This window comes from Chinchilla lanigera, unplaced genomic scaffold (assembly GCF_000276665.1).
Source record: "Chinchilla lanigera isolate Chin_1 unplaced genomic scaffold, ChiLan1.0 scaffold00004, whole genome shotgun sequence".
In the NCBI taxonomy this organism is placed as follows: Eukaryota; Metazoa; Chordata; class Mammalia; order Rodentia; family Chinchillidae; genus Chinchilla; species Chinchilla lanigera.
This window is the reverse complement of record NW_004955405.1, coordinates 37,873,599-37,888,678: the sequence shown is the minus strand read 5'-3', so window position 1 is coordinate 37,888,678 and position 15,080 is coordinate 37,873,599. Positions and strand designations below refer to the sequence as shown.

General features: G+C 53.2%; 1 protein-coding gene across 1 annotated transcript in view; it reads left to right on the top strand.

The window, feature by feature from the left end:
* Pah (phenylalanine hydroxylase) overlaps positions 1–15,080 on the top strand; it is a 60,678-nt gene that overhangs the window by 20,485 nt on the left and 25,113 nt on the right. The window contains exon 3 of the mRNA XM_005374572.2: positions 448–631. Coding sequence (XP_005374629.1) covers positions 448–631 — 184 coding nt within the window. The remainder of the gene's footprint in view (positions 1–447; positions 632–15,080) is intronic.

Sequence of the window (15,080 nt, the reverse complement as noted above, 5' to 3'; positions counted from 1 at the left end):
TTAGAAATTAGATGTAAAGCCGGTAAGTCTGAGTCCTGAGGACCATGTTCAAGCCAAAAAATGTTGCCTCTACATTACCACATTGAGACTGTGTGGGATTTAATTTGGAAAGGAGCTCTTTCTATGTCAATGCTTTCCCATGATTATTGTTCTAAATATTTGAGTCAAACCAAAGTTTCGTGGTGGCGATGCTAGGCGGTTAGCGGATTTCCATGTTATTATTCTGATACTTGGATTATTCCACCTTTTGCCAGTTGATACTTGGTTTTGCTGAAAGTAAATTAAGTACTTTTAGAAAATTTCAGGAGTGTCTTCTCCTCTACTGTAGAATAAAATCCTGCTCCTGAGTCTCCATTTCCTCGTGTTTCTGTTTCTTTTCTGCTGTTGCGTCTTCAGCCTGTCTCAGCCCAAAGTCTGTGCCCTCATAGCCCCGCCTGTCTCTCCTAGGAGAATGACATCAACCTGACGCACATCGAGTCCAGACCGTCTCGCGTAAACAAAGACGAGTATGAGTTTTTCACTCATCTGGACAAGCGCAGTGTGCCCGCCCTGCCCAGCATCATCCAGATCCTCAGGCAAGACATCGGCGCCACTGTCCACGAGCTCACCCGGGAGAAGAAGAAGGACACAGGTAAGAATGGGAGGAACCCTGTAACGCAGGTGCCTGACACTCTCCTGGTAAAGCAGCGACATAGATAACACCTACCCTAGACTACTGTGGGAGGACAAAGAGGGAGGCTGTAGGTCAGGGACCTAGACAAGGCCCCAGCATGTGGTAGGCATAGGAAATTATTCTCTGTCCACTTCCCTGAGAGAGAGAGCTGTTTCTTATCTTAGTACTTTTCAGTTTGTTGCTCAAATTTCTATATCTCTTTTGATGCCTGTGTTAGTATATCCTAAGTCTTCTTTCTCCAGAGGGGTGATGTCCAGGTGCTTTCTACTTAGATGCGAATCCAGGGCAAGATACCTGGTTATCTCCATTCCAATCAGAGGGCTGTCCCCAAGTACTTCTCCTCGCATGCCAGTGCTACAGCGAGGACGACCTGGTTCCTTGACCCGGAACTTTCATTGACCCGGTCTCTGTATCTGCCTCTTCTATTAAACTGCAAGCTCCTTGTGAGCAGGGGGTCACTCGTGTATATTCACATCCTCAGATTCAGCACAAGGCTTGGTACACAGCAACTATCTGTGGATGAATGACTAAACATAGGAGTTGTCAAGAGTGGCATCTGGTTACCACAGCTCTGCCTGTTGCTGTCCCCATGGAGTGGAGGATTTGTAAGTGTGGACTTGGGTTGAATAGACTTGGGTTCAAGTCCTACTTGCATTGCTTAGTATCTTAGAGTCCCCGGATGAGCCCTTTTGTTGTGTTAGTCCCAATGCTTTTGTGGGGATTAAGTAAGATCTTATACACATGGCCCTTGAAACAGTGCCTGGCCTGTCCCAGGGCTGGTTGGTGGACAGTGTGGTGCTGTTATGATTATGATCAGCCTCACAAGACTAGAGAGAAACAGGTGATTGCTTTTTTAAGGCCCAGAATCTATTCAGATGGACAAGGATGAATAGACTTTATTTTCAGAGCAGCATTAGATACAGCAAGACTGCACAGAAAGTGAAGAGAACCCGTCTCTTCTCTTCATCGGTCACTCTTCCTATTAACAACTTCCACGAGTGCCGAGCTCTTTGACAAGTGCTGAGCCAACACAGCACTCATAAGGCCTGCGGTGCACACGGAAGGTCCCGCTTTGTGTTGTGAGACAGGCTGAAGACTGTTGTTCTACTGGTGCTGACAGACGCCTGAGGTCGCACAGCTGCATCACAACCTCATGAGAGAGTTTTCATCGCCCTCCAAGGGTCCTGCCTCACGCTCAGCCAGCCTGCCTTCTGGCAACCATTGATTTTTTTCCTATTGCTGTAGTTCTAAGTCATACAGTTGGAACTGCATCGTACACAACTCTCAGTACATGCACCCGTGTACAGCATACAAGTCTAAAGCCATAGCCTTCTAGGCTCCTTCCACCCAGTGACACACACGTCTGCTCTTTACTTGGTAGCGCATTTCTTTCTATCGCTGAATGCCCCATAGGATGGACTTTTGTACAGTACTCACCCAACTCATGAGCACCTTGGTTACTTCTCATTTCTGGCAACTATGAATAAAACTACTGTGAACCTTCGTGGGCAAGTATTGGTACAGACATAAGTTCTGAGCTCATTTAGATAAACATCTAAGAGTGTGATTACTGAGATAAGCTATCTTTATAATCAGAAGTTTTCCTGCTGTAAAGTCAAAATGTTCTACCCCAAACACTGAAAATCCTAAATCAAGAGAATTTCAAGCACTGTGACGGGGATCAGTCAATGGACACAAAGTCATCAGGTGATAGGGGGAGTAAGTTCCGGAGTTCTACTGCCTCACAGGGTAACTCCAGGTAATGATATGATGCCACATTTTTCAAAAAAGCCAGAAGAGAAGTATTTAAATATTTCCGCCATGAAAAAGTGATTGCCGTTGAGGAAGATAGCTATGCTTATTTGTATTTGAACACTGCAGAACTTACAGCCTATGGAAACATCACAGTGTACCCCATAAACACACAGTTCTTTTTCTTTCTCCCTCTCTTTTCTTTTCCTTTCCTTCCTTCATTCTTTCTTTTCTCTTGGGGAAACCAGAACCTTGAGCATGCTAAGCATATGTGTAGGTCTCATGTATCAGTTTAAAAAATAATCTAAAAATGAAATTTTAATAGAAATGCTTTAAAATGAACCCAAACCCACTTCGCAGCACAGGCCACTGAGACATTTCCTAAAAGGACTCCCTGGCAAGCACCTCGGCCCTGGCTCTCCTGGAGGGTTAGCTCGGACCAGCACTGGCCGGCCTGCCCTGGCCCAGAGACAACATCGGTGCAGATGGGCGCAGGTCACGGAAGTTCTCCTGTCCCTTCAGCCTCCCACGCAGCCTCCTTGATGACCGCCCTCTCCTCTTTTTCCGGCCACCTGCTCCCCACAGGAGCTGCAGGGCCTCAGGACAAAGGGCCTGCGGACCCTGGGGCAACTCTGCCTCTGGTTGGAGCAGGTGGAGGCTGGGCCAGCTGGGGCCCTGGGGTCAGAAATCAAAGCAATTGACAGGCAGGCGGGCGCCCCTTGGAGCCAGGAAGATGTATGTGGGACCAGCTGGAGGGCTGCCGCCCAAACTGGATGCTTAGAAGGAAGTTCTTGTGGGGGATGTAGGGAGATAGTCAGGAGCCAGGTTCCAGAACCAAGGCGTACTGTGCTTGGGGTGCCATGGAGTGAATTCCTGATCCACTGTTTTGAGTGGGAGTAGCCAGAATGCCTGCCCCGTGGGTTCACAAACTCATACCTGTGAACACTGAGGGCTTAGGAGATGTTTGCTGTCCTTGCCACCACCTTCATTGCGGTTGTAACCACAGGAGCACGGGGGCCACAGAAGCCAGGCCGGACACAGTACTTCTTCAGAGATTCCGAGAGCTGGAACTGACCCCAGGGGTCACACAGCCCCGGCAGCTCCACCAGCTTTCATTGTAAGAACAGAGGCTGTGATGTGTGCCTCGGAGCACAGAGCGAATTCTGTCTCCTGTCCCTAAGAGGACATGATACCCAGGTCAATGTAGAGAGAGACAGGGCTGTGCAGGAGACAGGCTGAGCACCCAGCACCCTGAGCACCCAGCCTTGTGAAAGTGCAAGGACTCCTGTTTTCAGAGAGAGTCCGGGGGTCGGGGCACACACCGAACTCCCGCTCCGCTCCTCACTTGAAGCTCTCAAGGGCAGGGCCTGGAGTCAGAAGCTGGGCGCACATTTCACCTGGTGAAGGAAAAGCCAGCTAAGACCAAGCCTTTAAAGGGCGTGTGCCTCTTGCCCCTTTCTTTAGGAGTGCTCGGTCACCCACCCCATAATAGCTGCCCCCTCCTGACCTTAACCTGCAAGGTCAGGTGCTGCTGGCCCCGAGGTGGGGAGCCTGGTGGGTTTTGGTGGTCGCTTTTGTGAAGTGGACTTTGGGCTCCGAAATAGAGCTTCACATGGGAAACAACTGCTCCTCTGCCGAATTGCTCTTCCTGCGGGACGCAGGGGAGGACGGCGAGAGGGACAAAGGCACTGGAGTAGGTCGGAACCTTTGATTCTTTCTCTGGACAAAATGCCCTTTTTAATGAAGGGCTCAGATCTTGGGGGAGGCTGACAGCAGGTTCAAGTGGGAAACATGAACCCCTCAAATCAATTAAGCTAAACCACTTTTCGCTCTAGCTTTTAAATCATTCAAAAAGCCATGTGGGTGCCCGAAAATGAAAGTTTTTCAGTTTCTTAATTGCTAAAGTTCCCCACCCAAAACAGCTTAAGGGAAGGTTAATTATGGTGACATGTTAAAGAAACTCCAACCTTCTCAATCGCCTCCTGGAGAAGCTGATGGGAGTTTAATAGGATTTTAATCCAGAGAGCTTTTGAATCCTTGAAATCTATTCTCCTGTTCCCCCGTCTCCTGATGGCCTCAAATCCTTCTTCAACCCAACATGAAAGAGCGTTAATATTGGCCATCGATCAATCTACTAATCCTTTTACCTTTCCCTTTGAGTCTTCTGCATGACATTGCATTTCATGGGGGGCAGAAAATGCCTACACGGAGGCAGACTGCAGCCAGGGGAAGCAGCGGGACAGAAAGTCTGGTACATGGAGGTCTAGGGCATCATTTGCTGAGAAATGTACCTCTTTGGAGTTATTTGCCAAGAGTAGAAGGGGGCATTTATTAGATTTGGTTTATGCTGTGCCTCAAATTCAAGAGTCCTGGTAGAGAGGCAAAGTAAGTCCTGGTTTCTAGTACAACTGTTTATTCCATGCAGAAAGAAAGGTTTGCTGGCTGGCTATTTATCTCTATCTATCATCTGTCCATCTGTCCATCCACCTATCCATCCATGCATCCATCTATCTATCATCTATCTGTGCATCTAGGCATGTATCTGCCCACTTATATATGCATAATATGAATGTGTCTATGTATCACTTGTATATAGCCTGTCTGTCCGCCCACCCATACATCCATCTGTGCATCCACCCATGCATCCATCCGTGCATCCACCCATGCATCCATCCATCCATCCATGCAGCCATCCATCCATGCAGCCATGCATCCATCCATCCATGCAGCCATCCATCCATGCAGCCATCCATCCATGCACCCATGCATCCATGCACCCATGCATCCATGCATCCATCCATCATCCATCCACCCATGCATCCATCCATCCATCTATCCATCCATCCATGCATCCATGCATCCATCCATCCATCCTGCAAGCACTGACTACTATTGATGAGAAGACAAAAGGAGCTTCTTCATACTTACTCCTTCCCTCTTCATGCCTCTTCCACCACTGCCCTCTCAAGTTTTCTCTTTTCTGCTTTAATCTCCCTGGCCTGAACAGCTGTGCTGTGAAAGAGGGACATTTTGGGTCACTTTGGGTTGGGGCAGAGAAGAACAGGATTCCTGGAAGGGTTCTGAAACACCCCTGAGACTGTGGGCAAAACAGCACACGAGTGGGCCTGAATATGTTCAAGAAGAGAAGACTTTTCAAAGTGGCCATGGCCCCCAAAAGGTTAAGGTCTTCCCAACAGAGCTGCTCAGAGCTGAGGGCAAGAGGGTTGCGGTCTCCCGTCCTGCTCACTGCATCCCTTCTTTCCTCCCTCCCTTCCTCTGCTCATCTATTCGGTTCCACTTCCTATTGGCTTCTCCTCCTCGGCTCTAAACTTCCTCCCATGCACTTTGCTTCTCCCACACGGGGCCAGGATGGAGATGCATGTGGTCTGAGGTAGGCAGGAGACTAGTATTTGCATATTTGTAAAAGCACATGGAACTGACAGCCTTCCTCAGTCTTTACGTGGAGATGTGCAGGATGTCCTGATGTCTCCCAAGTCCTGCCAGCCGGGGAGGGCTTCTACTCCAGCACAGTGCCCCCTGGAGACAAGCAGGCCCAGAGGTGAGAAGATGCAGCCCTGGGGAAGGCTGGCCAAAGCCTCCTCTGTGGCTGGCATCCGCCTGGTCACCTTGGCGAGCCCCTGGGGAGGGAAACTCAGCTCTTTCTGCAGCCTCATCCAGGTCATGGGGCTTCCAGCTGGGTAGATGCTAGGAAGAATTTCTCATTCATATGCTGAATCCACTTCCTAAAATTCTTCCTCATTCCTTGTCTCACTTAAGTTTTGCAACAACACACTCAGAGTGAGCAAAGAGTGGTGTTCTTGGTTTCACCAACGGAAAACAGGAGGAAGAGGTCCAGCTGGGAGGCAGCATGAGCTGTGTGGTCCTCCACACCCCAACGCTGGCCCTGGGCTGGACCTGGCTGGCCATGCTGCCTGCTCCCCTTCCGCCTTCCTCTTCTCATTTGGAAGTGAAGGAGCTGACCGGCAGCATGAGCACACAGCAGTTTGCATGGAGTCCCTGGCACGTAAGACCCACGGCGTCAATAAACACATCCTGAGTCTTTTATCACCCTGCACAGCACACCTTAGGGTTGAGCAGGGTCTGAACCCTAAACCTCCTGACCTTTTGATCGAGAGAGGACACGTGCTGTTGGAGCCAACCCACCCACTGTAAAAGTTCAGAGGAAGCAGACAGAACTCCTTCTCAGCGTGTGGCAGTCGTGTCCCCGCTGCGGAAGGGCAACCAGACGGATATGAGGGATTGTAGCTGGGCGGAAGGTGCAGCACGGGGACTTAGAAGTAGTGGCACATTTGGAATCAAGCTTCGAATCCATATCTTGTGCACTGCTGCTGGGTCTGTGTTCCGCGTGACCCCTTCCTTCCCGCTGCGGGGCTGTATTCACCCCTTTGTCTTCAAATGTGACCTAAGAGCTGAGACCCACTCTGCCACTTCCTAGGGGTCCTAGAAGGGGTCCTGTGGGACTTTCTGAGTGTTGGGGCTCTTGAGAAACGAGTGGGACCCCACAGATTTGAATTAGCTCTGTGTCTCCAGAGTCCTTAGGTCTTGCCCGAGAGAGAGATCACTGTGATCCGTAACCCTGCCCAGCCCCGTGCTGTCCGTCACAGCCAGCCCCATGCATGGGGGCACTGACCACGCTAAGGGAGCCGACAGCTCCCCTTCCCGGGCCCAGCATCCAGGGAGACAGGCCACAGGGGGTTCTGTGAGCGTTCTGCACACGACCTGCCATGGCTGGGGGCGTCCTCCAGTGCGCGGCATCACCCTGGCTGTGGGTTCTCCCGGCCACGGGAGACAGCTTCTCATCCGTCTTGCTCCCTCCCTTCATTCTTTCTCTTTCTTTCTCCTTCCCTCCTCTTTCCCTCCTTTAATCTCCTCCTGCTTCCTTTCCTACCATCCTGATGATGCCCATTACCAGAACAAATCTTGTTTCGTGTCATCTTCCTTAATATCTCCATAGCATTGGGCACCATCTTTCCCCCTTTCCTTAGTGTTTTATAAATTCTGTGGTCATCACTTTTTAAAACCCTGCCTATTGACCATTAGGGAACTGTAAATCAGAACAACACTGCGATAGCATCTTACAGCAGGGAGCATGGCTGTCCTCACGCACAACAGAGCAAAACAGCACAAACAACAAGTGCTGGAGAGGTCCTGGGGTAGAAGCAGCCCTTCTGTATTGTGGGCAGGAACATAAGCTAGCACAGCCACTGTGGAAATCAGTGTGGATATTCCTCAGAAAATTAAAACCAGAAACCCCATTTGGCCCATCCTGGGTATTTTCCTGCAGAGTGAAAGACATCGTATGGCAGGGACCCGCACATCCCCACGTTTATAGCGTTATGGAGGTGGACAGCAGGCCCCTGAACAGGGGAGTAGATGAGGAAACAGTGGTGTCTCTGCACCTCGCGTCCTCCTCTGCCATGAAGGGTAATTTTGAGTCGTTTGTAGGAAAGTGGCTGGATCTTGAGGTCATAATGTGAAATGAAAAAAAGACATAGGTTTCATGTTGTGTAGTTTCTCTCACAGATAACATTGTAACGTTATATAATTTATGGAGTAAAATGAAAGAGAGCCGGCGGGTGACAGAGGGGCAGGCAGGGATGGGCAGGGGACCTGCGGAGAGGAGAAGGGACAGGCCAGGAGGCGGGCAGGGAACGGTCAGGATGCCATCTGTCCAGTACCAGCTCCCCAAGGCGACGGCAAGCGCTATGCGTGTACTAAAAATAAAATCCTGCGGCATCACCTTCCTGCCCTTCTTCTACCTTCCTGAAAGCCAGAGGCAGTGCGGCCACCTCTTCTCTCTTTGGCCCACATTTACGCCCTGAGCCGGTTCCTGTTTGGGGACTCCTCCTTGGAGTCAGCCCCAGGAGGGAAAAGATGCAGCGGCGCCCGTGCTCCGGTCCCAAGAGCTGCGTTCCTCAGGTCATTGCTTGGGACAGCAGTGATGAGAGGTGTGGCTGCCCTGGGGGACAGCCGGTGCCCCAAGCCTGGGTCTGGGTGAAGCAGGCCAGCCCGGCCTCCTGGTGTGAGACAGCCACCTGTGCAGAAGAGGCTGCTTCGAGTGTGGACAGTCTGACCCAGTGTCCATAACTCTGACTGTGGGAGCCGATGCCATGAAGCTCTCGGAGGACAGAATTTGGGGACGGACATAGTGGGCAGCCTGCCGGGAGACACCTTTATGCGATGTCACCTCTTAGAGGGGGTCCTGAAAAGATGGTGCCAGATTGCACGGCTGCCTCCCCGGCTGGGCCCCCGCAGTCCTCTGCCCCTCGTCTCACCTTAACCTGCAAACAGAGTGTAGGTGCCCGGTGCGAATCTGCCACTCCTGGGGGGTGGCCGCTCTGCTCAGCAGACAGAGGACAGCGCTCGTCCCTGGCCACCGCCACCCACCTCCAGCTTGCCCTTCCTGCTCAGATCTCCTGGGAAGTTACTACATCCCTGCAGAGAAGGGACAAGGCCTCGGGATGGGAAAAAGCACCCCGCCCCCCTCTTCTCCACTGGTGAGACACCGTGGCCACCCCTCTCCCTCAGTGGGGGCTGCGGGATGGGGAGCAGCTCAGCCTGTCCCCTGTTGGGCTGGCGGCCACCACCAGAGACACCCAGGAGCCTGGGGGGGGGCAGGCTGAAAGCACCCTTCTATTCTGGGCCTGGGCCTGCAGGATTTATTGCCCTCTCCCAGACGGGCTGGAGGCAAGTGGGGTGCCTTGCTGGCTACACTCTGGGGCTGGCGGCGAGGGAGGAGGTGCTGCTGTCTGTCCTTTAGGGTCTAGCGCTGACCCCGGCCAGGAAGCAGCTCCGGCCCCAGCGCTCCTGAGCCAGCGGCCCCCTGGCGCCCTGGCTGAGCAGTTGACCCTGACTTACTGGGAGCACGACGTGGGTGTCCAGGGCCGGCTCTCCGGCGGGCTGCTTCCTTTGGAGCCCAATCAATATTTATTAATGATCTGGCCCCCGGGAGACCGGCTGTACAGAAGACCTCTGTTGCGCCAGCCGGCCCGGTCATTCATTAACCGAGCCAGGCCGCCTGCCCACCTCAAGGTATTTGGCAAGGTCATTAATGAGCTAATCTGATTTAACTTTTCCAAACAGAGGCCTGGGTCACGGGGGTCAGGCTCTCTTTCCAGCATTGTGAGACCCAGCAGGGGCTGGGGGTGAGAGGACCCGCAACCTTCACTCAAGGAGAGAGGAGCAGGCAGGTGCTTCCAAGTTATCACCCCCGAACGCAGGCAGGCTGGGGTGGAGGGCAGGGAGGACTGGTCATCCTCGACGTGTCCATCAGGACCCTCAGCCTTGCTGTCACCTTCTGAGTGTACAAGGCCAGCCTAGCCCAGGGGTGACCTGCATGAGTGCAAAATTGTATTCTCAGCCCTGCCATCTCGGTGGTCTGGAGTAAGTCCCTTCATCTTTGTGCCTCAGTTTACCCATCAGTGAACCAAAATTATGGTGCCCATCTGCTAGGAGATTTGAGATTAAAAAAGACAGTGGAAGGAAAGCATTTAGCTCTGCATTGGGTGTAGAGTAAGCTCTCAAAAATATGCAGCGGTAGAAGAAAAAAGCTAATTTAGGTCCTGGCGTCCTTGGCCTGTTTGTCCTCCACAAGGCCTGGAAGGCAGCCGCCTTGCGACCTTAGGGCTCCGCTCTGACACCCAGGACCGGGCTCTCCCGGCTGTCCAGTCCCTGAGCCTGCTACTCCAGGGTGACAGCTGGTCTTGTGGTCACCGCCCTGGGGCCCCCTTCTGTCCCAAATGACGCACAGGTGGCACCGAGAGCCTCAACCCCGAGGGCTGCCTGGGAGGGCGGGGACCGGGCGCTACCTGGGGACGTCACAGGCCTGTCCCCTTTTGACAGTGACGGTAACAGTAACGGGAATCATACCACCGCCAAGTTCGCACAATTTGGGTGCTAAGCACGGTTCTCAGCAGCCCGGTCCGGCTGGGCATGAGCTCGTTTCGGTCTTCGCCCCCTCCCCAGGGCCATGGGATCACGGTCACCTCGCACTCGGGAAGGAAGGCAGGGGGCAGAGCTGAATCTGCGCAAGGTCCGGGCGTCAAGAAGTGGCATCCACGTCCCAGCCCGTCTCCCCCGCGGGGCAGTTTGCGGCCTTCTCTGGAGGGTGATGGGCTGGGGACCGCCAGGGGCCCTGGACTCTGGACACCACGACCTGGCAGGGCTGCTTGGACCCCTCCCTTCGACTTGTGTACTTGGAGTCTTCTCAACCCTCTTCAGAGCCCCCGAGTTTTTGTCTTTTTTTCCCAAGAGGTCTGAACAAAGCCCTTGGCTCACGTCCTCTGGCGCCCTCTGCTGTTCAGTTGGGAGATGGCCACGTGCAGAGAGCCCAGCAGGGCAAACCGGCTGCAGTCAGACTGGGGAGTAAAGGTGGTTCAGGGGTACCCCTGTGATCCCAGCACTCTGGGAGGCTGAGTCAGGAGGATAACAAGCTCAAGCCCAAGGTGGAAAGTTTGGAGACTTAGCGAAGTCTTGGGTTCAATCCTCAGCACCGCAAACCAAACAAATCCGGTTTCTCTGCGGAGAGGAAAGAAGGAAATGATGGGGTGCTGCCCCCCGGGTGGGGGCCGAGACAAGGTGGTGGCTGCAAGTAAGCCAGGAAGTAAGCGGCTGGCTACGGTGGCGGCACTGGGGGAGCCCTGGCCAGCTCTGTAGGACTCCACAGGCTTCAGCAACGGAGCTCCGAAGGGTTTGCCGCAGCAAGTGAATCCAACACTTGTGCGTTGCGGGGGTAAACCAAGACCTAGATTAGGAGCTTGTGGACGCTGAAGCTAGACGCTTCTCCTCTCTCCCAGCCCCTCCTCCTCCTTCAAGTTCGTCATGCTCTCGGGGACCCGGTCGAGCATCCCCATGCGACAGCCGCTGTACTCAGAAGGGTCCCCTCGGCTACAGCGCTCGGCTCACCCAGAGGTGGGACAGGGCGGCTCGCGGCGCGCTGTGGGTCCAGACACGGGGCTCTGAGAGGTGAAACACAAGCGCGCGTGACATATTTTCTAGCTGTGCAAAAATCTTTCTACTTTCTTCTTTGTGTGATGGTGAGCTCAGGGCAGCACAAGGCCACGCGAATATGTACGTAAATGTGCACAGTTGCCGCTGTCTGATGAGCAACGGGCCAGCTACGCAAGGTGATCGGATGGGGCAGGGTTACGGCCGCCGTGCTGCTTTGCGTATTACGCGTATTACGCTCTGTGATGTTCTTACCAAGACAGAATCGCCTAGCAGGGCGTTTCCCCGAACACAGCAGTGTCCGGCGGTGCCCGGCTGTGTAGATGTACAGGTGGAATACCTCCTGCTGCTTACGGCTGAGTAACAGTATTGCTACGTGCCTAAACCGTCCTCAGCAAATCACAGCTGTGAACTCTTGAGCCTCTTACGGTTTTTACAGCTTAGTACTCTGTGATACCATTCTCACCATTTTACAGATAGAAAGACTGACACCCAATAACTTCCTTCGTTCCACAGATAGGAAGGGCAGAGACGGGATCGAAGCCCAGCTCCTCGGGCTCCGTGGCTGGGCTCTCCGTTGTTGCTAGACTGGCTTTCTCTGAGATAAACAGGAAACCAGCTCTGGACTAGAGACATAGCCTGACCGCCCCAGAGCACCCTGAGCTACGGCCACTAGGGTCAAGTTTAGAGACACAAAGCATCTTTCAAAATAGCATCCCCGCACTGATATGAAAAAGACAAGAGGGGCTGGGGATTTAGCTCAGCGGCAAAAGCGCCTGCCTGGCAAGTGCAAGGTCGTGAGTTCGGTTCCCGGTACCAGAGAAAAAACAAAAACAAAACAAAACAAAACAAAAAACCAAAAAAAAAAAAAGACAAGAGACAAGCAGATAGCATGGGGGAAAGCGAAGCCTTGGACCCTTTGCCAAAGATGTAAATTGGCACAGCCATAGCAGAAAACAGTATGGAGCTTCCTCGTAAAGAGCGACCATACAGTTCAGCTGTCCTACTTCCGGGGATATAGCTGAGGGAAATGAAACCCCCATTTCAGGAGATATCTGGACTCCTACATTCTCAGTAGTCAGGATACAAAAACAACGCAAGGCCCTGTACTGATGGATGAATGAGTAAAGGAACTATGGTATACAACGGACGATTTATTATTCATTCATCAAGAGGAAGGAAGTCTTGCCAGTAGGGACAAGAGGGTTCAACCCTGGGGGCATTTTACTAAGGGAAGTCCGCGGAGCAGAGAAAGACAAATACAGCGTGAAGTGGCTCATATCTGGAGCCTAAAAGTCAAATTCACAGAAGCAGAGAGTAGAATGTGGGCTGCCGGGCGCTGGGAAGAAAAAGATAGGGAGGTGTTGCTCAAAGGTCCGTAAGATGCGTAACTTCCTGGGTCTAACACACAGCGCAGTATCGATACGCAATAACAATATATTTCACGCTTGACGTTGTTAACACAGCTCCGAAGCGTCCTCAACACGCATGTGCAGAAGGGTCAGCGCACGACGTGTGTGGGACATTTGTGAATTGGGACCGTTCCACGTTATGTGGCAAACCATCGCACTGTACATCTGGAGGATACACACTTTCTACTTGTCAATTATATTTATTTATTTAGTTAGTTTTTTTTCCGGTACTGGGAATTGAACTCACGCCCTTGCGCTTGCCAGGCAGGCGTGCCGCTGAGCTAAATCCCCAGCCCTCTACTTATTAATTATACAAAAATGGGGAAATGTAAATAAACTGAAAAAACTACCTCGCCACCGCTTTCGCCTCCTTAGCCTGCCTCTCTTCAGGGCTTTCCCACACTGCCAAATATCTACCCCGATGACCACTTACTTCCTGTCGTCCTCCGGCTCCTGGCGCTCCGGAGGTCTCAGTACCTGCTGGGGTTTTACAGTTGCTGGCGAGTTTAGGGTCCCCAGGTCAGAGGGGTGTGCAGCTGAGGAGGTGCAGGTGCCTTGGAGGTGAGGCCTTGGGGCTTATCTGCGAGGGTCACACGGAGGAGGGGGCGGCCCGTGTCCTGGTGGTGCCATCCTGGAAGCCGCGTGAGGCAGGGCTCTGGGGAGACCGGACGGGTCTCCGAGGGGACAGGGAGCCCTGGCGGTGTGGAACGGCTGACTCTCCCCAGCGCTCCTAACCCATCTCCGGGGCCCACGGCGCTCACTGTACGGGGCAGACGGCAGACTCACTCCGAGAGGAGGACTTGGGACGCTTTTAGGCGAAAGAAAACAAAATCGGGAAGCCAGGCTCCCAGCCACGTGGGCAGGTGGCGCCGAGGCCTGGAGATCCTGCCACAGACCCCACCCTGTGCTCGGAGTCCCCTCTCTGAGGACGGGCCGCTCATCACTCCTGCTTCCCGGAGCCCTTCTGAGGACGGCGGGAGGCACACGGGAGGGACGGGGCTGCGGACAGGGCCGGGCATGGAGCCGCAGCCGCGGAGGATCAAGCTGTCCTTCTCACCGTGACAGCCGCTGTGTCGCTGCAGGAGGCCCCAGAGCCAGCCCTCCTAACTAGGTGGCTGCGTCACCTCCCCGAAGGTGGCAGAATGGATCTGGGGGCCGGGCCAGAGACCGGAGTCAGGCGGGCCTGCGTGTGGACCCCGACCCCCCGCGGACATCTGGGGTGTATGTGAGCTGCAGAGTCGAGCTGAACTCCGAGGCCGGGGACCCGGGAAACACCAGGGTCACACAGCTGTTGGAGCTGTCCCGGCCAAGTCCCGCAGGACAGCAGCAGAGCAGGCCGGGCGCTGGGAAAACGTCCACAAGGGTGGAGAAAACACGGCTGCTGTCAGAGGAAGGGCCTCAGTCACTCGCACTGAAGCTACCCCGGCGTTAGCTGAGAGGGTCGGGATTTTAGGAAGCAGAGAGGCCTCTGGGATAGGAGGGTAGTGCCCAAAGGCAGATGGCACCTGAACTGGCTGGGGCTGCAAGCAGGATGCCATGCACCTAGGAGGTCAGGACGGATGTGTGTGTGTGTGTGGTTGGTACTGGGAATTGAACCCAGGACCTTCACACTGACTTACATTCCTGGCTTTTTTTTTTTTTTTTTTAAATTTTGAAACAAGGTCTCATTAAGTCACTGAGTTACGCAAGGTGGGCTTGAACTTGCAGTTGTCCTGCCTCAGCCTTCTCGAGAGCAGGGATTATACATGTGCACCACTATGCCCAGCTCAGAATACATTTGACTTAGGTTTTAACATACAGTCCTGAATGTGAACCTTTTGTCAGCATATAGTTTGTTCCCGATTAACCTCCTCCCACCTTCCTCCCTTCTCTCCTTCCACCCTTTTCTACTTAAATTGAGGACATCTCAGGACGTTTCCTTATCAGCCACTCACCTCTCTGTACCTCAGTTTCCTCACCTATAAGATGGGGTCTCCAGAGTTCCCACCACACAGACAAAAGCCTTTAGAACAGCGTTCGGTGTTAGTTTCTCCTATTCACACGGCAGCAGCGATCTTGAGCAGGTCGGATCTAGGGAAGCGAGGCTGTAAACTGACTTTAGGAGCACCACTGTCCGCTTATTTCCGGGAACTAGCTAGGACTTGTCTCCGCTTTGGATCCCGGGCGGCATTCCCGAGCCTGACCACGAGGGGGCAGGCGCGTTCTTTCACACGCCTCTAAAATAATTATACTTGCGAACCCTCCCTCCCTCCCTCCCTCTTTTTCTTCCTTCCTCC